Raw genomic sequence first — 24,323 nt, 5'->3', positions numbered from 1 at the left:
AAAGATTCCAAATAAGAGAAAGTACCTGTTCTGTTTCAAAGATGTCCCGAAGGTGTTCGAGTCCAAGGCTTTTTAGGAATTGGCTGATATTCATGTCAAGACCCGCAACTAAGAGAGACACAAAGTTTTTCAGAAGGGATTATCAAGTCTAAAGGAAGTTCCTTAATTAATCTTAATCAGAATTTTATTAATACAGTCATCTCTATGATACTCTTGGCTGTGCAGGTGATTCCACACGGCATAAAATAACGCAAACTGTAGGCCACACAGTACAGCACATAGAGCATTTTTGCTTTGCACGTGGCTGACTTAGGTTCCATCTTTTGTACCCTGGTCATATTCTTCTGAGCCTGTCAGAAGCAATCAATGGGCACTGAGTCTGCAGTAAGCTGTGAGCACAGCTGGATGTGGCCCAAACTAGCCAACATGCCACTTGCTGCTCCCACCTCCAAATGCAGACTTTATACTTCATTCAGACACTTCATGTCATCTCTGAATGTTGCAAAGAAGTAAAAGCAGTGTTAATATTAATTTTAAAATTAGAGTATAATCTAATGCTTTTAGTAAAATATCATATTTTAACATTCAATTTTCTAGCATTTTTGTTTCCATTCTCTAATTCCTTTTTTTTCCCTGACACAATTTCAGTACTAAATAGTTTAATAAACTATGTTGAAAATGAATGTATGGGGGATATATATATATATTCATATGTATATATGTATAAATGATTTAAGGCCAAGTAACTTATTCTAGCAAGGTAGAGGTATTATAAACTCTTGTTTCTATGAACAGATGAACAGATGAACAGGACAGGATGAACAGATTTGCTTTTCCCTATTGAAAATTATCAAATGAAGCAAATCTGTTCATTTTTAAGAAATGGGGAAACCAGATAAAGTAAGCATTCTCGAGGTGTACTTACCTTCTCCTTCCTTCCTCTCTGTACCTGCGGCACCGTCCCCCGTGTTGGACGCTCCTCCCACCGCCAACTCCGCTAAAGGGCCCGTGAGGTTGTCTATGCTGCTAGCGGCAGACAGGCAAGAGGGGGTGGATGCTGGGGAGATCATAGAGGCACTCACTACAGTGGCCTGAGGTTTGAAGCAGGTGGGTAAGGCCTCTGGAGGCATGGCGTCTATCAGCAATGCCCTGATATCGTCAGCCTAAACAGAATCATGCAAAACAGGTTAGATGTTAAAATATTTAGCTTTTCGCTAAGAACCAATGCTCTGTGAGTTTTTAATACATGTCTTGTCACCCCCTCTTGGTTTCTGATCACCCCTTCCTCTAGAGCCAGACATTTCAGTAGGAACAACAAGAGCCAGTGTACGTTTCTTTAAGGTCTATTTTCTTTTGAAAATCTAATAGCCCAGTGATGATTGGCAGTGACTGTACTGTATAACTGAGAATCTGCTGAGGGGAGGCCTCAAAGTGTTCTTGCCACAAGAACACAAAATATTAACAAGAAAGATTTGACAACACAGGTATTTAATGGGTACATGTGAATAAAGATCTGAACTGTGAGTCCAACTGCTCCAGGTCCTTTTACAGAAGCCCATTTCAGAGTACTGGTCCTCATTCTCAGAACTCTCATCACGGTATTCTGCTTGTACTCATACACATTTCTTTTTTGGTTATTAAGTACAAACCTAATAACTGAATGTAAAATTAAAATCGGGATGGAGTATTCAATGGAAGGTAGATGAGTCTGGCCTAGATTCTTCATAAAATGTGTAAAGTGTAGGTATTAGGATAATCGCTGACATGAGTATAAGTGAGACAGTCTCCTGTGAGGCCTGCCAGCCATGAATTTCTCCCCCTGGGAATATAGCACAGCCCTGACGAATGTCTGTGAGCAGAAGGCAGAGAGAGAGAGTGCTGAGGTGTCCTATGTGCTGTAAAAAGTCTGGGATAGTGGACTGGAGCGACAGCACAGTGGGTAGAGTGTTTGCCTTGTATGCAGCTGACCCGGGTTCGATTCCTCCGTCCCTCTCGGAGAGCCTGGCAAGCTACCTGCACGGCAGAGCCTGGCAGGCTACCCATGGCATATTCGATATGCCCCAAACAGTAACAACAAGTCTCACAATGGAGATGTTACTGGTGCCCGCTCCAGCAAATCGATGAACATCGGGACAACAGTGCTATAGTGCTACAGTGGAGTGCTATGTACAGGACTGAGAGGGAGAGCATGGGTAATCTACTGAACTCCCAGAACAGACTGAGAAATAAGAACCTGTTATGTTAAGCCATTCTATTCTTGTAAAAACTACAAAAATAACTGAATACTATATAGCTGTTAGAAAAATGAAATCATGAAATTTGCATATAAGTGGATCAACATGGAGAGAGTATCATGCTAAGTGAAATGAGTCAGAAAGAGAGGGACAGACATAGAAGGGCTGCACTCATTTGTGGAATATAAAGTAACATAATCGGAGACTAACACCTAAGGACAGTTGAAATAAGGGTCAGGGGGATTGTCTCACAGCTTGGAAGCTGATCTCATGCGCTAGGGGAAAAGTTAGCTGGGATGGAGAGGGGAGCACTAAGTAAATGATGGTTGGAGGGATCACTTGAGATAGTAGATGCATGCTGAAAGTAGACTATGGATCAAATATGATGGCCAATCGATATCTGTACTGCAAAGCATAACACCCAAAAGGACAGAGAGAGTAAGAGGGAATGTGCCTGCCACATAGGCAGGGGGTGGGAAGAGGTGGGTGTGTGTGTGGGGGAATACTGGCAATATTGGTGGTGGAAATGGGCACTGGAGGGATCGGTACTTGAACACTGTTTGACTGAAATGCAGTCATGAAAGTTTGTAAGTCTGTAAATGTCAAATATCTCACGGGGATTCATTAAAATAAAAAAATTTATTAAAAAAACACCTATAAAAGTGTTCTAAATCATTTGTTACTCAATCATTATTGGACATTAAGTGTGGCTTGGAAAATGACTTCTGGCTTTAAAAACTAGATCACTGATGAGAGTCCTCAGTCAGTCCCTTGGAACTTCAGACAGTAAGAGTAGATGATGCTGTGTCTTATTTTGTAGTTGAGTCACCTCTAACCACAAAAATATGATTTTTAAAATGCTCTACAAAATCTACATTTATTTCACCATCTTCAGAAGAACTGTACTAACACTTCAATACAAACTCCTGATTAGCTCTCCTAGCCGAGGAATCAGACTCTTTACTCCATGTGATTCTTAAAGAAGCACACAACTCTTCACATGATGCACTCTAGATCACAGATGGCCTTCACGGAGATTCATATTTGCCCTCCACAGACTGCCAAAAGAATAAAGTTTACCTTATTGCTGAGTTTGCATTCAAACAGAATTCAAAATTTCACCAAAAAATACAAACTTAAACCACTGTGGAAGGAGAGAAGTCTGTTCTTAAAATTAGTGAAATAAAAGGAGCGTTACTAAAGAGAAGGTGTTATGTGTTGGGATTCCCCGACATCTAAAGCCATGATGAGTATGTTATTATGTGGACTTACGGTTGCCAGGTCTAATGGTGTTTGACCTTCTTGGTTCTTCATAGTTGGATCCGCACCGTGTGCTAAAAGCAGGGCACATAACTGTGTCCTTCCTTTCTGGGCTGCTTCGTGAAGAGGAGTAAATGCCCACTTATCTGTTGCATTTACACATGTATTGTATTTTATCAATAAGGCCGCTATGTCCACATGCTGCACAAAAGCACATGGAGATGAAGAATCAAAAATGAGATCTTGGAAAGCTTCACCATGCGCACTTGTTTAACATTTCATCCCTCTTCTATATGTATTATTACACTTAACGAATAGATGTTCTAGAGTATGAATCCATTCCTCTTTTTCAAATTTCATTTTCATTTGCCTCCTCTAAAATTTGAATCCTATAATTATTCCTTTACTATCTAACTAGTCACAGGAACTTAAAATAACCAAACTTTCTAATATTGTCAGGTCTATCTAAAAACAACAACAAACCCTATAAAATGACTATCTAACTCCAAGTCTCCTAACAGTCAACTCTCAGTGGCAAATGTTTCAAATGAGTCTTCTCCACCCATCGCTCCTCTCTTCTCATCTTCAATCTGATCTACTAATCAAAGCTACTCTTCTTAGAATTTCAATGTTCTTTCTTCAGCTTTTCAGAATGTATGGTTATAGGAAAACATTTCACCAAAACTGGTATAGCTTAGGGATAGAAGAAACAACTTTATGATAAATAACTTTGTAAATCACGGTGTCTTTTTTAAAAAAACAAAAACAAAAAACAAAAAAACCCCACAAAAATCCAGTAGACACATTTGGGGCACAGGGACAGAGTACAGTGGGGGGAAAGGTGTCTGCCTCAAAAGCCAAGGAATCTGGCTCATCCTTAGTGCCACGCATGGCTCCCGGGCATCACCAGGGATCACTCCTGAGCCAGGAGCCTAAGAGTCTTTCAAAACCTCAAAAACAAAATGTTTTAGGGCTCAAGAGGGAGAGCACATGCCTTTCATGGGGAAGGTCCTAGATCTGATTCCTGGTACCACATGGCTCCCCCTAACACAAGTGCAGCCCTTGGTGGTCCCCAAGTTCCACTGGGGGTGGCCCTGGGCCACAGATTGGCACCATGTGTGGTACCCAAACAACAGTGACAAAAAAATAACAATAAAACAAGTTTATGACAAAAAAATATTCAAAGATAGTTTGAAGCTTTTGATAATATCAAATGTAACTTTTAACAACGTAGTGAAGCAACAAGGGATTCCTGCAATCCATTTCAAGGGTAACATTCTAAAATTCTGGGCTGGAGATACAGTATGGGAGAGAAGCCACTGGCCTTACATGCGGCACACACTGGTTCAAATTCTCCGCACCACATATGGTTCCCTGAACATGCCAGGGTAGAGAGTGGTCCCTGAGCACTAGTGGGAGTGACCCCCAAACCAAAATAAATATACACACAAAAAAATGATTGTTATGAAAAATAATTTCAGAGAACTAAAAGAAATTTATTTAAAAAGCAACTTGAACTTCCAAAGAAGCATACATAATTATTCTGACAATACAAGGCAAGGGTTTCTGAAAAGAAGCTATTTTTATGCTCACCTTTTTTCAATAAATGATTACAGTATCATTATAAAATTGACAAAAAGATAAAAATGGGTACCATTTATATAGCTACCAAATCACCTACAACAATACAACATAAAACACAGAATTTAGTTCCTCAATCAAAGGATAATCATTGAATAGTATTTTTGATCAGTTAGCCCACAAGTGTGGAATAATTTCAAACTTCCAGGAAGCTTACTGGATATTTAAATATTACTGAAAATTATATTTATTCTACTTCCAGATGCACTGGCAGAGAATATTATTTGAAAGACTAATCTGAATAAGCTTTCAAAATTAGGTAGTCCGAGGAAAATTACATGTGAATGTATAAGATGAATTGTGTATATGCTATGAATCATTAAACTTTATGTTGAATGTATTGTTTTGTGTGGAGAAACTAATTCCATGCTAGGTAAATGTACTAAAAAACATCTCAAAGAGCAAAAATCAGGCAGGAGCACCACTACTACTTAAGCACACTACAGACACAATTTTACCACTTACAAATCCACACCACTGGGGTAAAAACAGCCCTGGAAAAGAAGATTAACAAAGACAATAAATAGGCTACATTTCAGTCCTATATAATTTGTAAGAGTATGGGGCCTGGGCAGGACTCAGGGCTTAAAACACCTGCCTTGAGACTCTAAGGATGCAAGTTTGATCCCTGGTGCTACCGTGCACTAAGCACAGACTAACGGCTGTTATTCATGCTATCCACAGAGAGCACAGCCTGGCAACTGTGCCATCTGGGATTCTCAGAGCAGCAAATTGCAGCCACCCAGTAATCAAGTATGTATGAGCACCCCAACCCTTGCAACCAGAAATAGGAAATATAAGTCCCATGGCTGTGTGAGTCCGAAGCATCCTGGACCCTCAAAGCACCAAGCAAGCACCAGGAGAGAGCTTGAGCAGGGAAACACGTGTACAAGCACCAGAACAAACTGTTGTCAGCAGTCCAGGCAAATAGCTTGGCCGTGTGTATGAAAAGAAATGCCTGATGAGCAACCCCTGGAGAGCACCATAACTAAATGGGTCAGTACCACAGCCAGGCCCATGTGTGATCCTGGTCATGCAACTACAATAATGAAAGTAAGGAGGAAAATAATCTTCCTCAGCCTTTAAAAAAAGCACACGTGGGTCCACAGTGACAGTATAGCAGGGAGGATGTGTGCCTTGCATGTGGCTGACCTGAGTTCAATCCCCGGCATTCCATATGGTCCCGAGTATTGTCAGGAATGATTCTTGAGTACAGAGTCAGGAGTAAACCCTGAGCATTGCCAGGTATGCCCCCATCTCCCACATGATTTTTTTTAAAGTGTGTGCATGCATCTGTAAGCAAAGCATTCAAGTGAAAGATCTAAAAAAGGATGACTGAAATGTTTCCACAGGAGTCCATCAAAGACAGTTGCAGAATCAACTGGTACAACAAAATGCTGCTAATGACAACTACTTTCATTTTAGAGACCTGGGAAGTAGGGGAGGAAACATGCTGGGGCTCCAGTTGGAACCCTGTGAACTGCACACTGATGCCACTCAAGTCTCCCAATGTTAGACACTTGTTTCAAGAGAAAGCAGTGAAACATGAAAAGGTTCAGAGAAAAAAATCCAGCAAATTAATTTACTCAATATAAAATGACATGCTAAATGTTTAACAACAACAACAACGAGTATATGCAAAAGCACTGAACAGAATAAGGCATAAAATGACTATAATGATGCAAAACCCTTCAATCTTAAAAAGTTGTTTTCGGGTCCTCTCTTGGCTCTATGTTTAATGATCATTCCTGGCAGGGTAAAACATGTGCCAAGGACTGAACTTGGGCTGGCCAAATGCCTTAACTCTTGCTCTATCTCTTCAAACCTAACTTCTAAATTTTTTCAACAATGTGTTTCTGAATTTGGGAAAACTGAGACAGCAAGTTCTTCCTATATAAAAAGGCCCAAAACACAGGCTGAGCTCTTTAGAGAAAAATAAAATAGGCATCAAAGAATGCTTACCCCCAAATGACAGTATGACTAATTAATTTTTATAGATATCACATTATTCTATCTCTGGGCTATAAGCCATTATCTGATTTCAATTATTAATTATTTCACATTGATATTGAGCTGGTCAGGCATACAGGCTATTCCTAACTAAACTGTAAGATTTAAGAGTGGCACAAAGCCCTTCTTCTGGCAGGCTCAAGCAACATCTATTTTTGTACTAGATGAAGAGTAGAGACAAAAAAAACTTGCTATAGAAAGGATGAACTTTGGTTGAAAGATGGTTATGCTTAACTGGGCCAGAAGTGTTGATAAAAGATTAAAACTGTGCTAATTTAGGCTACTGCTCACATTTCTACTCCAGGTAAAGTGTGCCTAAACGTTAGTGTTGTTTTCTGGACTTCAGCTTTAGCATACTCACCCCATAGGAGGCTGCATTATGAAGAGGAATTAAACCACCTTTATCTTGGGCATTAACATCTGCTCCATGCTCAAGAAGATACTCAGCTACTTCCAGGTTATTATAACCTGCTATTGGAGTAGGGAAAAAAAAGAGCAAATGTGAAAGTTTGAAAGAAAAAAAAATTATGTGTTTGTGTGTATATATGTGATATATAATTTGTGTGTAGACATATGTGTAAATTATGAGGAAAATGTTAAGGTTTTAATACTTTTTGATTTAAAAGCTATTACTGTTACCACGTAATTGGTGTTAACGATAAGAAATTAAAATTAGGTCAATCAAAAGCATTAAGTGGTTCTTATGCCCAGAACTTCTTCCATTAGCAAAGTATATTCGATCTCCCAGAAAGGCCCGGGAAACGTGGCAGTGCTGGTGGTCCTTACCAGCCAGGTGCAGAGGGGTGGAGTTCCTGCCCTGGGTGTCTCTGCAGTTGATGTTCTCTGGGGTACAGAGCTTCTGCACTCTTGCTAGGCAGCCCTTCTTGGCTGCATCCAACAAAGCAGCATCACCTCTCAGTAAGTCCTGAATATCTGTGTCTCCCTCTTTCACCAGATCTAGTGGTGTATTTCCATCTCTGTTCTTTTTTGTTGGATCAGCTCCATGCTGCAGAGAAGAAAATCAAACATGAGTTTATACCATCTATGGTACCATTCAGGTACCATTAAGGTGACTTAATTTATATCAGCATTATTAACTTCACCCTTACAATTCAAAGGAAGGTATCTTTCTTGTATGCAACTTAAAAGAACAGGTGTGTATCCTGTTTTATTTATTGCTTAAACATTTATTTTTTATTGAATCATACTGTAAGGTGAATCCTGTTTTAATGCAAATTTCTTACTTAACAGTACAGTAGAGCAGCTCTACTCAGCAAAGCCTACTGACCAATAGGGACAGAAAAGTGTAAGAGGTGCTGAGTGCTTGTGACCATTTGTAACATTTATTTTTTCAGACTCCCAGCTGTCTTTGAAAATCTCTTTTCTCTTTAGGAATGGCAGAGATGCAAATTTTGATCAGATTCCAGTTGCATAAATATATTTAATGGATATCATAAAAAAGAAGAATACAGAGAAAGACACAAAGGTCGAGAGAATACTTAATCCTAAATTGAATCAATAAGGAAAAAGTTAGAAGTCTCATAAATATAAGCTTAACACCAATCATACAATAGGTTTAAATGTGCTAACAAGTTGACTTTATCACTGTATCACTGTCATACTGTTTGTCAATTTACTGGAGCGGGCACCAGTAACGTCTCTATACACTTAGCCTTGAGATTTTAGCAGCCTCTTTCCCAACGATTGGAGGCTCTTACAATGTCAGGGGAATGATACCTATTGTTACTGTTTTTGGCATATCGAATACGTTACGGGTAGCTTGCCAGGCTCTGCCGTGCGGGCAGGATACTCTTGGTAACTTTTTAATTGGCTTTAATTAAAAATAAATAAAAATCAAGATTATTCTTGTTGGGCTGGAGTGACAGCACAGAGGGCAGGGCATTTGCCTTGCAACTGGCCAACTCGGGTTCGATTCCCAGCATTCCATATGGTTCCCCGAGCACTGCCAGGAGCAATTCCTGAGTGCATGAACCAGGAATAACCACTGTGCATCGCCGGGTGTGACCCAAAAGCAAAAAAAAAAAAAAAAAAAAATTTTTTTGTTATAAACCTGCCAGAAACTAACTTCAGAAAGGACAACTGAAATTGTAAAAATCAGAAACAAATCAAAGTAGAAACAGGTTCAGTGACCTGAAAGGTATTCTTCCCAACCAGTGGTATTAAAAACAAGGATAAAAAACATTGTTCTTAATATAACAATATTACTTTTAACAAAAACATAGTAATACAAAAGTAGTAAGAGAAGAATTTTGTTTATATTTAACTAGAATAAGTTTTCTTTTAACTTAAAAAAACCCATAAATACATGTTTGGTGATTTTTCACATCCTTTGAACTTACTAAGAACACAAATATGAACACAAATTTATGTGCATCATAAAATTACTAGTTTATACTATTTAAAGCATATCCCCCAAATCTGTATGGATAACTCAGCTCAAAGATTTAACATACTCATAATACGAGAATAACGTTTTTAGAATATACACACTTAGATAGTATTTAACAATGAAGCTAATCAGATTGTCAGCAAGAAAATCAAAGGATTATAAAATTTGTGTTTGTAGAATAATTTTCTGATATTAATGCTAGAGAAGCAATGTAAACAGATTCACTCTTCCTAAAATGTACACTCTGATGTACTGTGATGAGCTAAATAAATCATTCAGATGGAACCTCAAGCACTATTCAAACTAGAGATATGCTGGAGATCAAACTCAGGTGCCACTCATGCTAGACAGGAGCTTAACCACTGAGCCATGTGGCAGTAACAATGCTGAGAGAGGACTGGAGACAACATAGGGATCAGGGGCCCCAAAACTAGCGTCACATGCCTCTCCCCCCAGTGCTCCCAGGGGACTCTGTTGGTCTCCAGCACCAAGGGGCCGAGCAGCAATGTCTCCCCAGGCTTTAGCACTAAATTATCTGCCCGGGTTGGTAAAGCATTATGGGGTGGGGGAAGGATTGGTGAGCACTGCTTGGGGGTAAAAAGAAAGACCACTTTGATACAATTTTACTTATTAACCCCTACAGCCCCCAAATAAGCAATTATCTTTTATAATTTTAAGAAGTACATACTTTTAAAAGGAGCTTGCAGATTTCATATTTTCCTTTTGCTGCTGCTTCATGCAGAGGGGTAAACTTCCATAGATCGGCCACATTGACTGAAGCACCATGCCTTACTAAAAGCTCAGCCACCTCATAGTGTCCATATGAACAGGCATTATGAAGGGGTACCAAGCCACTAAACAAAGGAAAATTAATTTAAAAGCATATAACAAACTCTTGAGTTAAGATGATTCTTAAAAGCAATTTAATTCTTTGTAGCATCAACTATACTGAACACTGACCTAAAAAATATATAATTCTTTCTTTGGTCTTAAAGATACAATACATTTCTTATCAAGTTAGGACAATCTGAAAAGTATCCTTTGTCACTGTCACACCGTTGCTCATTGATTTGCTCGAGACCAGTAACGTCTCCATTGTGAGACTTGTTACTGTTTTCAACATATTTTGGCATATATCACCACAGGGAGCTTGCCAGGCTCTGCCATTCGGGCGGGATAATCTCGGTAGCCTGCCAGGCTCTCCGAGAGGGATGGAGGAATTGAATCCAGGTTGGCCCCGGGCAAGGCAAATGCCCTACCTGCTGTGCTATTGCTCCAGCCCAAAAGTATCCTTTACAATATAAAAAAATGTTCCCAAGTTTTATGGTGATTTAAATTTAAATTTCACTCTCCTCCTAATTAAATATTTACAGATACATAAGAGGAAAAGACTACATCATAATACTTTCAAGATTTACCCTTGATTTATTGGTAACACAAAGACCAATACTTTGTGAACAAGTGAATATAAGGATGTACTAAACAATAACCTGGCTTTTCATCTCCAAGATTTTCTTTAGTTTGGGTTTTTCTAATGAAAATTATATACATACTTAGAAATATATGCAATTTTACTAATTTACTTAGGCATATCTTATTTTTTTAAATTCCTACAAATTTGGTAGTGATACTTGTGCAAATATGTACATGTGGAGATGTCTAGCAACAGAAACTCAAACTCATAATTTTGTTAATCATAAACTCTAGAGTCAGATGAGAAAACCTACCATCTTAATTTAGAAAAACAGTTTCATTCTGAGATGAGTCTAAGTTCTGATAACAAGGTACCTAGATAAAAAGGCCAAAAAATTGCACCCATAAAAAAGGACACAACTGAAAGATATTTAAGGTTCAGACATAACAAAATAAGAGATTAAGTGCCTTTCTTAGAGAGACTGGTATATCTGTCTTTTTCTAATGTTTTGAGAGCAAATATGCTCACTGCTAAAATAGACAATTGAAACAACTACTGACTGCTTTTCAACGCAATATAATACTTGGAAAAAGCCAGTGATTCTGTTTAACATTCATGTCTGAAGTGTCCTTTAAAAATGTAAACAACTCTAAGTGGTGTGGCTTAGCCATGTAATAACACAGAGGTAATAGCTCATTTATATTTTGGGATAACATAAAACTAACTATGAATATGGAAGCTCATTTCAGTTAAAAATTTCCTTCTTATACTTCTCATAGGTTCCATGGAGATGTTAAGTCTTGTTAAGATAAATGAAAATAATTTAGTAAACTAATATAAAAATAAAGATGATCTGCATTTGTAAAATGAAAATTATGTTTCCATTAGTACAAATGCCTTTTTGGAATGGATGGCTTCTTTTTGGAAGAGATTATACATTCTTAACAGCAAAAAAGGAGATAGCCAATAAGTTACAAACTATATAAACTTTATGACATATAATAAACTACTACTCTATACAGGCATTACAAGAATGAGATAAAATCTCTATCAACTTCTAATCCCAGAAGTACTTGATACAGAGTGAGATTAGAACTACATAATGCTGGGTGAAGGAGGCAAGCAGCAAAGAAACAGAATGGCATTTGTGTTCAAAATCGACCTTAACAGCCACTCAGCATCAGCATCGACATGCACACGTGCCAGTGTGTAAATGCACTGAAAATCTGGAGGATCACAACAAACATTCAGTACCTGCAATCTAGAAAAATGGGATCACAGGGCACTTCACTTTCCACATTGTATAATTATGTTTGATGATTTGACTCTGCCTCCCCCCCCCAACAAAATCATTACTTTTTAATAAAAAACACATAAAAGACATTTAATATTATTTTTAAATATGAAAAGCATGAACCCACATGGCTGAGTGTGAACCTACCCTTTGTCTTTGGCATGGACATCGGCACCATGGTGCAGGAGGTACTCCACCACAGACACTCGATTGTAGCCTGCTGCAAAGTGCAAGGGTGTCGAGTGTCGACCCTCTAAATCTCTGCAATTCACATTTTGGGGGCTGCAAAGTTGCTTTGACGGAAACACACAAAAATTAATACTTACTAAGTTATCTTGCTACAAAGCACTATAAGCATTCTAGGATAAGTTGTAATTTTTAAATGAATTTTTATTTCTAAAGATTTAATAGTAAAAGCAATATATAAAAAAACAGTATTCTGCTTGGCTTTACAATATCTATGAATAGTCTTAACTGTTTGCAGAGCAATTTTATCTTTTAAACATTTCCTGGCCAAAAGCCTAATAAAAAAGAAATGCCTATACAAAGCACTTCCAAGGCAAATGATAATTTGTGATGCTTTTCTTTTTTCTCTTTATTTGGTTTTCTCCCTTGAGACTGCTTGCTATTGCATGTCTCCTGTGCTTAAATGCACTTAGCTGTTCTTTGCTCATGTAAGACCAATCTGGATGACTACAAAACTACCTAGAGTTTAGTCTCTTCTGACAAGGTTTAAGCAAGCAAAAGGCTCTGGAAATTTTAATTGTGCAGCGAAGCCATGCAGCCAACAATGTTTTACTTGATCAATGTTTTACTTGATCTCTCCGGGAAGGGGATCTCTCAAGTCTGACTGATTCCATTCATTTCCTAATTCTGGCCTTTACTTTCATTGTTTCAACCTTTCTACATTTCTCCTTTTACTCCTTTCCACTCTTTGAATGTTACCAGTTTAGTACAAACTCCGTTCTATTTGATAACAAATAAATAGGTAGCAAAGATCTAAAGGATAAGTCATCCATGGTGAAAGATTAATTACAATGATAATATCTGAACAATAATTTATAAGGAATTCCATATCCTTTCAGTGAGAATTATTACTATGAAGTAAGTATTGTCTGGTCAGGTCAAATACCTTATTTCTTCAGAACCAGGGTATATGGATAAGTTAATGTGAATAATAGATTTAAAACATAAAATTTAAGCGAATAAATACCTAAACTAAAAAAGAGAGAGGTTGAAGAACTTGTACTAAATACTTGTACTGGAGTCTTCCCATTGCCACAACCTATTTAAAAATTCCAAACTAACTTTGTAACTTAATTTTTTTTAAGGGGTTGGAGTGATAGTATGTGGTTAGGGTTATTATTGTGTTCAATGTGGCACACCTAGGCTTAATTTCTACCACCCCATGTGGTATCCTGAGCTCCACCAGGAGTAACACCCCCCACCCTGAACGCAGTCAGGAGGAAGCCTTGAGCATCGCCAGGTTGACCCTGAAACCAAAAAATAACAGTAATAAAATTTTCCTGGAAAATCTGACAAGACAGGGAAGTGGTATGTTATAGAGTCCAACTCTTTTTTTTTTTTTTTTTTTTTTTTTTTTTGCTTTTTGGGTCATACCCGGTGATGCACAGGGGTTACTCCTGGCTCTGCACTCAGGAATCACCCCTGACGGTGCTCAGGGGACCACATGGGATGCTGGGAATTGAACCTGGGTCGGCCGCATGCAAGGCAAATGCCCTACCCACTGTACTATCACTCCAGCCCCAATGTTTATCATAAGTTAGAAAAGGAGTTTTAACCATTTTTGTATTATTTTGAACTTTTCCTGAATAAAAATACATAGTAAATTATAGTTTTTTTTTTTCTTCTTTTCTTTTTGGGTCACACCCGGCAATGCACAGGGGTTACTCCTGGCTCATGCACTCAGGAATTACTCCTGGTCGTGCTTGAGGAACCATACAGGATGCTGGGAATCAAACCTGGGTAGGCCAGGTAGGCAAATGCCCTACACTGTGCTATTGCTCCAGCCCCTACATTATAGTTACATTTTAAAACAAATGCATAAATTAAGAGAACGCAATTTCTCGCCAGTCGTTATTACAACTGAAGTCAGTCACTTATTAAAACAAAAGCAAAATTTCTAGGCAAAGTAACTTAGTGCTTTTATCAACCTTTTTATTTATTTTTTATCTGCTACCTTTTTCTGTAAAATTTTTTTTATTGAATTACCATGTGAAAAGTTATAAAGCTTTCAGGCTTAAGTCTCATACAGTGATTGAACACCCATCCCTTTTACCAGTGCACATGTTCTACCACCAAGAATCCCAGTATACCTCCCATTCCACTGCCCCCTCCCCTCACCCAGTGTGGCTGATGATTTTCGCTTTACTTTCTCTTTACTTTGGTTACATTCAATATTTCAACAGGAAACTCACTATTATTATTTGGAATTTCCCCCCAATAATCAAATCTGCTGAAAAGGCTGCATTTTGTTTTCCATTGCTGAGAAGGAAGAGCATATGAGGTTTTGGATTTCTGGTATTTTAGTAACTAAGTTCAGAGAAACCTCTGCCAGAAATTGCATCATTGCAAGCTCGTACCTTTGTTTAGTGGGCCTTATAAGCTGGCGGTCGCCACGCCGCCGCCAGGGTAAGAAAAAGCCAAGAGAGAAAAACCTTTCCCCTCCCGTGGCGGCATGGTGCTGTAGCTTAGTTCACATCTAGAGGCATGTCTGCAAGAAGCTGCTGGTGCCGAAAGTAGTGGGCCTCTGGGATCATAGGCGTTCACGTGTGCGGCCGCTCGGGTCAAATCTGGACAGAGAGCGGCGCTGGTAATTCCCCCCCATCCCGAGATCTCCTTCATATCTCATTGCTGCAAGCTCATACCTTTGCTTAGTGGGCCTTATAAGATGGCGGTCGCCATGCCGCTGCCAGGGAAAGAAAAAGCCGAGAGAGAAAAACCTTTCCCCTCCCGTGGCAGCACGGTGCTGTAGCTTAGTTCACAGGCTTTTATCAACCTTTTTAATAGTAGTTGAAAAGTGCTAAACTCAGTGTGCTAAAAATAAGAGTTTAGTTTGTAAAAGAGGATATGACAATCAATACTAACCAAATCTGTAATTATACCTTATTAAAAAAAATCAATAAAAGCAAAACCCAAGACCAACTATACCTCGAAAAAACCACACCCAAAACTCATAACCATATTTTTATATTAACATTAACATTAAACATAATTTGTGTTATCTTTACTCCGAAATAATTTCAGATGTTTTTTTAAAGGCATACTCTAAATTAGAATAGAATTTGAAATAAAAATCTGCATAAAGTTAACCCCAATGGTTGTAGGATGATAGAAATACCATCCTAGTTTCGCAAATGCAAAGTTCCGTTAAGACTGTTTCAAATGTTATTTTACTATTACCTGTGCTTAAGAATGTGGCCCCAAATCACTCTTTAGTTACTACATGTGGAAAGAAAAGAGTTTTTATATACCTAGGGGAAAAAGTGATTACAAAGTGATTTAATGCATGGATATAAGATACATAGTGCAAGATCTTTCCTGTTCATGAATCAATCCTGCTCATTTCTTTTACTGTTTGGATTTAAGTAGTTTTACTTACATGCTTAAGATGAATTAGCTAATGGAGTTTCAAAAGCACAGACTTACCTTCACAGTTTCCAAGTCTCCGGCTTTAGAAGCCTCTAAAAGTCGATAGTCGACATCTGATGTGCGCATAGGTGTACTTTCTACAGTAAAGAAAGGAAAAATTTTTTTCTTTCCCTTATTTTGTAGAATCAGAGTAATAAAGGGAAGTAAGTTATGTAGGAAACTGAAAGAGACTGAGTAGTCAGAAATTTCTCAGATTCTGGTTATTCAATCTTTTCCAGATAAATTAAGTAAGTGGATTCTTATTTCAACCTACATCCATTTCATTCTAAGTCATACTTAAATAAGTCTAAGACAAAAGGATTCTTTTCAAACCTATTAATCTATTCTTCCAAGTTTGGGGCCATAATTTGGCAAAGGGAAGTGATAAAACAGGACCAAGAATACCTCTGGAATACACTGATTTCCCGAAGTGGTATAGCAAAATTCTGCCAATTTTGTTATGTGAACTTAGGAAAACCATCCAACTTTCAGTGCTGAGTGACTAAGCACCTTAACATGATGCAGATGTACTATTTTGAAAATCAGTGATCATGCAAAATCTAATCTGCACCAAAAAAATCTATTAACTACAGAAATTAGTTTAATTCCTTTATTGAACAGTTTCAGAGAAATGCAATTTAAAATGTGTAGCATTGGAAGATGTGATACACATGCTAAAGAGAATGTAATCAAATAGCGTTGTTAGCTCAAAGAAGTATGAGACTAACAAATAAGGTATTCTGATGAGTCCAATATTAAAAGGTCAAAAATTCATTACACTTGGCTGAAAGGAAACACTGCTAGGGAAACTGTCATGTATCACTGAGGATGTCCACTGACATTGTGTGTGGCTTTTAAAATGCACGTATGCATACATGGGTGAATATTTAGACTGAACTCTACTTAAACTGTGATTTTAGATACATCAATAAATGGTTTAACTTCGGTACCTCCAAAGTTAGTGCTGGTTTCCTGTAGGAAAGAGCTTAGATTTAGGTTGCAAATCTTATGATCAGAAACACCTTTTTGAGTCTGTTGTCCAAAATGGCAGACCAAGATTTTAGACTGGTCTAAATCTAATCTGGTTTGGAGTGATAGTCCAGTGGGTAGGGAAATTGCCTTGCAGGTGGCCAACAAAGGGTTTGATCCATGGCACCGTGTATGATCCTCCAAGCCCTCCAAGATTGATCCCTGAGCTCAGAGTCAGGTAAGGCATAAGTATTGCTGGGTGTGGTTCAAACACATACACACATGTTACATGTTTAAAAGAAAGACTTCACTTTTTTCTAATGTAAAGTGTTTTTGTTCAGGAGGTAACTTTTACAAAATAAATTAGGAGAAGTCAATAAAAAATAAACTATTTATTTGGTTATAATAAATATGTCGCAAATCAAATGCTAAAACAAGGGAAAAAAGAGAGTGCTTTATGTAATGACATTTTAAAAAGACCAACAGGTTGGGACTACAGTGAGGATAGCAGGGGAAATTGCCTTGTGCAAGGTCAGCCTGGGTTCGATCCCCAGCAGCTCACGTGGTTCTGCGAACCCCACCAAGAGTGACCCCGAGTAGAGGCAGGAGTAATCCCTGAAAACTGACTGGGATAGCTCAAAACAAATAAAAATAAATCAATAGGGCCTGGAGGAATAGAACAGGGGTTAAGGTGCTTACCGGCTTGCAGTCAACACCAGTTTGGTCCCTGGCATCACATAAAGTCTCTTGAACATACCCAAGGGTAACACCTGAGTCAGGAGTAAGCCTGAAGCATAGCAGGGCTGTACAGATAGTGCAGAAGGCAAGTGGTTGCCTTGCATGCAGTCCACCTGTGTGATTCGGGGGCCGCCATGCATCTCCAGGGATCACTCCTGTGCACACACCATGAACAGCTCCTGAGCAACATATACTGAGCTGATCTGCCACTTCTCATGATGCTCATTTAGCTCCACCAAAAAAAAAAAAAACGGTGAGGAGGGGCGGGAGCGATAGTACAGTGGGTGGGGCATTTGCCTTGCATGCAGCTGACCCAGGTTCCATCCCCAGCATCCCACATGGTATCCCAAACACTACCAGGAGTAATTCCTGAATACAGTTAGGAGTAACCCATGAGCATAGATAGCCAGGTTGATCCCAAAAGCCAAAAAATTAAAAAAAAAAAACAAACCCAAAACCAACAACAACAACAACAAAAACCCAAATGATGGGGAGGACCACAGACTAAAAGCCAGGAAAGAAACATAGGAAAACAAACAACAACAACAACACAAAAAACACACACATTGAAGCAGAGAAAATATTGCAAAGAGTAAGCAAAGGTAAGTGAGCAAAATTCTGTCTGTGTATGCGTGAGCACAGAAGGGGAAGGGTAGAACTCACCACTCAGAATCTGCTGCACTGCTTCATTTCCCATCTGTGCCGCTGTAAAGCCTTGCAAAGAGATGATGGAGGGATCCGAGCCGTAGCTCAGGAGGAGGCGACAGGTCTGCAGGTGACCCGCAAGGGCCGCTCTATGTAAAGCAGTCTGACCAAGGGTGTCCAGTGCATTCATCTGAAAAGCCATAAAGAGACACAAGTAAATGAGCATGTTTGTTCTTTTTCACACTGTAGTAAACATTCTTTTTGTTTGTTTATTGAGGAGAAAGGTAACACTTGGTGTGTTTGGGGCTTACTCCTGGTTCTGTTCTCAGGTACCACTCATGGCAGTGCTTAGGGAACTGATGTGACTGGGCTGGCTATGTACAAGACCAGCACCTTAACCCCCATATTATTTCTCAGGTCATAGCAAAATGAGGTGAGAAGTAAAAAACAGCCAAGTATTTTGAAAGAAATATCACGTGCAACTAAATTTTGCTTAGTGGTGATGAAGAATCATTTTTTAAAAAATCTTTCTCAGACCAATTAATTGAAAATGACAATATACACATGCTTTTTCTGAATAACAATCTTTCTATCCACAACCCCTCTCATATCTTCCACTTTCCTCAACAAGTACAATGGAAAATCTCTGTGGACTGGGATTCTTTTTTATTCATTTGTGCCACAACTGGTGATGCTCAGGGGTTAATCCTGGATCTGCACTAAGGAATCACTCCTGGTGGTGCTCAGGGGATCATATGGGATGCTGAGGATTGAACCGGGGTCAGCTGCATGTAAGGCAAGTGCCCTACCTGTGGTACTGTTGTTCCTGCCCCCAGACTGGGATTCTTACCACATTAAAAAATACATTTTAAATACCTTAGGATGAATAGGCTTTATTAAACCTGTTCCCAGAATATCAAGAAAACAAAACATATAAGCAAAGATAGAGCAGTCAATAGCATTTATTTTCAAAATTTTGGTAAATATCTAATTACAAGAAAACCTAAATAGATTATATGAATATTTAACAACAAAAAAGTGATTTCAACATTCAATATTCCTTTTTTACGATTCTGAAGAGTCATAAAGAAAACTTTCTATTTTATTCTGAATAATCTTAATGTCCCAACTCTGTTCACTTTTAAAAAATCACTTAGTCATGAGACAGAGTTCTCTAAAACGTGGTCAGCCTAATTTATCCGCCTATATGTTCTGAAGTGGTTCAAAGCTTTTAAGTGCAAAATGTGTTTGCATCCTAAAGTAAGTGATAGGTTTATTTTTAGAGGGTGGCAGTAGCTATTTTATATAACTATAAATCAATCTTCATACCCTGAACTTCTGAATGGGTCATCTGTCAGGATTTGTAATTTTGTTGTAATTCAGTTTCACAGTAAAGAAGATTGATATTTTGGAGCTAACATAATTTTCATTGTGATCTCTGAATTAAAGAGAATTCTAAATGTTCCAGGGAAGTTCTCATAAGTCTTGGACTTACTAATCTATACTATCCTTTAGGTAATATAAATGACAAATGATAGTAATTCACTCTACTGCTAGAGACATTTGGAGGAATGAAATGACCTGTGCACATCATCCACAAAATCAATACTGGAAGCATAAAGGAACTATCAAACAGCACTGACTATGCAAGTCAAAGCAAACATAAACAAATGGGACTACATCAAACTAAGAAGCTTCTGCACTTAAAAAGAAACAGCGACTGGAAATAGAAAGAGAAAAAGCCCACAGAATGGGAAAGAATATTTACCCGATACCGACCTGATAAGAGATTAATATCCAGGATATATAAGATATTAGTAAAATTGTACAAAAAAAAAAACCCTCCAAACAATCAAACAATGGGGAGAAGAAATGAACAGAAGTTTCCTCAAAAAAGAAACACAAATGCTCCACATCAGGGAGATGCAAATCAAAACAACGAGATACCATCTCACACCACAGAGACTGCAGCACACATTCAAAAGAACAAAAGCAACCAGTGCTGGCATGGATGTGGGGGAAAAGGGACGCTCTTTCACTGTTGGTGGGAATGCTGACTGGTTCAGTCTTTCTGGAAAACAATATGGACTTCAAAAACTAGAAATTGAGCTTCCATATGACCCCACAATACTACTTCTGGATATATATCCAGAAACTTTGGTACATCTACACAATGGAATACTGTGCAGCTGTAAGGAGAGATGAAGTCATGAAATTTGCTTATAAATGTATAGACATGGAGAGTATCATGCTAAGTGAAATGAGTCAGAAAGAGAGGGATAGACACATAAGGATTGCACTCATTTGAGGAGTATAGAATAACATCCCATGAGGCTGACACTCAAGACAGTAGATACAAGGGCCAGGAGGATTGCCCCATAGCTGGAAGCCTGCTTCATGAGCAGAGGGGAGAAGGCAGATGGAATAGAGAAGGGATCACTAAGAAAATGATGGCTGGAGGAATCAGTTGGGATGGGAGATGTGTGCCAAAAGTAGATAATGGACCAAACATGATGACCTCTCAGTGTCTGTGTTGCAAGCCATAATGTCCAAAAGTAGAGAGAGAGTATGGGGAATATTGTCTGCCATGGAGGCAGGGGGAGGGTGGGAAAGGGGGTGTACACCAGGGATATTGGTGGTGAGAATGTGCACTGGTGGAGGGATGGGTGTTTGATCATTGGGTGACTGTAACCCAAACATGAAAGCTTGTAACTATCTCACGGTGTTTCAATAAAAATTTTTTAAAAAATGTACAAAATACAGAACAAGTGCTGGAATATCTTAACTGATGCTATTTTTGGCTCTCTTGGCTTATATAATTTTGACTCACAAGTTGACAAGTTTTCTTTCAGGATCAAAACTTAGGCTTAACAACATTTGAAGTACTCTTTTATAAGGACAAAATTCTTAAAAACAACAACCAAAAACCAATAGACCCCAAACAGCTAAAAAATAGTCTAACATATATTCTAACATTCTAGCTGAAGAGAATAACTAGAGATTGACACCCAGAAGAGTTCTTCTCTGAACTTTCAAATCAAATAAGTACACATATATACACATATATTTTGCTACTCATAATTTATTCCTAAAAGAAAAACATTATTTTTACATATTAGCATTAATTTATTCTTTATATTTTAAAGAGATATAGCTTTAATTCTTAATATCTGGAATACATATTACCAACATATATATTTGCTGAAGAAATTTGGGTTACAATGTCTCTTTTAAACCCAGTTCTCTAATTTCCTCCTCTCTTATAATCCATTTCACAAGGATAAGGTAGAGAGTGCTATAAAAAGTACTTACACTTCCCACTAAAGAGATTATTTTTATTTGAGCACAGAAACTGCCTCAAATAAGAAAAATGTTTTAGATTTAATGTGTTAAGCCTATTTGTGATAGTCATGACTGGCCTAAGATATATATTAAAAGGTGCGAGATGAATAAAAAATGTCTGGCAGTTTAAGAGATAAAGCATAGTGCCCTTTTTACTTTTTTCCTATAGATAATAACCTAAGCACCTACAAAGTGACTATGATTTTCCTTTAGGACAACTGGACTTGATATAAAATCACAGGATACTATGTTTCAGACATTTGATGTGAACTGCATAGGGCTATACAATTATGATTTAAAGTTGCCAAAATTCCAAATATCAGCAAGAGGGCTACATGGAAATAGCTTAATGGAATCTTTATATATACTAATTAGGGCAAATAGTCTATAGTCACGAGAAACTAAACATGAGGCAGCGTTTTTCTCTTAAATTTCTGACTACCAATGCTCATATTACTCATTTTGTATTTCAATCATGAGCTACAACAAAATTTTGGCATTAAGCATTATTGTTAACCCACATTTAACTTCAACTGTGAACATGCATAGGTTCAAACTCTTTCTTTAGTTCCCATGACCTATTCTAAAATCTGGATACTATGAAAGTGAAAACAAATAAACAGAAAAACCCCAACAGTAATTAATTAAATAATAAAGGGATGAAAGATATGGATCTGAGACAAGTCACTGGTAGATGAGACACAGGGCCTGAAGAACACTACGCAGGCATATTAAAATTGTCTTAACAGTAAAAAAACATTATACTGATATTCCTCTTCAAAAGATCTTAAAAGATTAATATTTTGGAAGAATATTAAATGATTTTACCAGCTAAAATATGGTATCATTATCATTTTATCTATTATCTATCTAATACACAAGTTTCAGTTTCTGTAATTGTCTAAGACAGTTACATCTACTAGGATGTAACTATTTTCCTACATTCCTACCATGTTACCATTTTCTTGAAACAGGATTCTGCTTATGCCATCTGCCTATTTAAAATTCCACAATGGCCCTCTAAATTTAAGAATACAATTAAGGGGCTGGAGAGATAGCACAGCGGGTAGGGCGTTTGCCTTGCACGCGGCCGACCCGGGTTCAAATCCCAGCATCCCATATGGTCCCCTGAGAACGGCCAGGGGTAATTCCTGAGTGCAGAGCCAGGAGTAACCCCTGTGCATCGCCAGGTGTGACCCAAAAAGCAAAAAAAAAAAAAAAAAAAAAGAATACAATTAAAACTCTCCAACTAAAACTACCAAGATCTAGTTTCATAACATATTCTCAGATTATCATAATACCTCTTTTGTTTATCTTTCTGAATTTCCACCATCACTGTTTAATAAAAAAGCACCTTTGTTGACAACTTTAGCTAGACAGATTCATTATTTAAATGTTTTATTATTATACCTATTTCTATAAATCTAATACCTGTATATAGATAACTAAAATTCTATTTTCTTCATAAAAATAAAAAAATCAAAAAGTACCCGAGACATAGAAAAACAGGAAATAACCGGGGCTGGAGTAGGGTAGCACAGCGGGTAGGGCTTTTGCCTTGCACGTGGCCGATCCGGGTTTGATTCCCAGCATCCAATATGGTCCCCTGAGCACCGCCAGGAGTAATTCCTGAGTGCAGAACCAGGAGTAATCCCTGTGCATCACCGGGTGTGACCCACAAAGCAAAAAAAAAAAAGAAATAACAGTATAACAAAACTTATGGGATGCAGCAAAAGGAGTACAAAGAGGGAAGTTCATAACTATAAATGCTTACCATCAAAAAAAAGAACAATCTCAAAGAAACAAACAGAAACAAAAGAAATAAAAGGAAAAAATGAGTACAAGAAAGTAAATAACTAAGATCAGAAGTAAATAAATTAGACAAAGGCTAAAAAGATAATGAAAATATCAATGGAACTAAGAACTGTTTCCACTAAACAATTTTCTGGGTTGTTTTAAATGCAAATAAAACTGACAAACCTTTAGTTAGGTTCACCATGAGCAAAAAATAAAAAGGAATCCTACAGAACCAGACATGAAAGACATGATAATTAATACTATAGAAACAGAATCATAAGAAACTACTATGCATATGTCAACAAATTTGGAACGGTTAAGTTCCTAAAAAGATACAAACTACTCAGTCTGAAGAAATGAAAAACTGAGGAAATGATTATAATATGAAATCATAATAAAAAATTTCCCAACAAAAGTCCAAGACCAAGTACCTTGACCAAACTTAAAAAAAAATTTTTTTTTATTAGTTAATCACCGTAAGGGTAGTTACAGATTTACACATTTTCTTGCTTGTGTTTCAGTCATACAATGCTCGAGAACCCATCCTTCCACCAGTGCCCATTCTCCACCACTGATAATCCCAGTATCCCTCCCACCCCAGCCCACCTCTGTGGCAGGCAATTCCCTTTTGTTCTTTCTCTCCTTTTGGGTGTTGTGGTTTTCTTTTTTCTTTAATTTTTTGAATTTTTTGAATTTTTTAAACTTTATTGAATCACCGTGAGATAGTTACAAGCTTTCATGTTTGGGTTATAATTACACAATGATCAAACACCCATCCCTCGACCAGTGCACATTCCCCACCACCAATATCCCCACTATATCCCCCTTTCCCACCTTCCCCCTCCCTCTATGGCAGACAATATTCCCCATACTCTCTCTCTACTTTTGGGCATTATAGCTTGCAACATAGACACTGAG

At 37.9% G+C, this 24,323-nt stretch overlaps 1 protein-coding gene across 2 annotated transcripts in view; it reads right to left on the bottom strand.

The window, feature by feature from the left end:
• The window catches only part of TNKS (tankyrase), a 220,061-nt gene that overhangs the window by 32,442 nt on the left and 163,296 nt on the right, over positions 1-24,323 (bottom strand). For both annotated transcript variants that reach the window (XM_055139929.1, XM_004618903.3), the window contains exons 12-20: positions 18,285-18,456; positions 15,933-16,012; positions 12,411-12,556; positions 10,244-10,409; positions 7,932-8,151; positions 7,507-7,616; positions 3,507-3,695; positions 926-1,163; positions 26-108 (exon numbers count right to left, since the gene is read on the bottom strand). In XM_055139929.1, the coding sequence (XP_054995904.1) occupies positions 26-108; positions 926-1,163; positions 3,507-3,695; positions 7,507-7,616; positions 7,932-8,151; positions 10,244-10,409; positions 12,411-12,556; positions 15,933-16,012; positions 18,285-18,456 (1,404 nt within the window). The remainder of the gene's footprint in view (positions 1-25; positions 109-925; positions 1,164-3,506; positions 3,696-7,506; positions 7,617-7,931; positions 8,152-10,243; positions 10,410-12,410; positions 12,557-15,932; positions 16,013-18,284; positions 18,457-24,323) is intronic.

The sequence above is a fragment of the Sorex araneus genome, chromosome 1 (assembly GCF_027595985.1).
Source record: "Sorex araneus isolate mSorAra2 chromosome 1, mSorAra2.pri, whole genome shotgun sequence".
Taxonomy (NCBI): Eukaryota; Metazoa; Chordata; class Mammalia; order Eulipotyphla; family Soricidae; genus Sorex; species Sorex araneus.
Note: the sequence above shows the minus strand (reverse complement) of the source record. Positions and strands in the feature narration are given on the sequence as shown.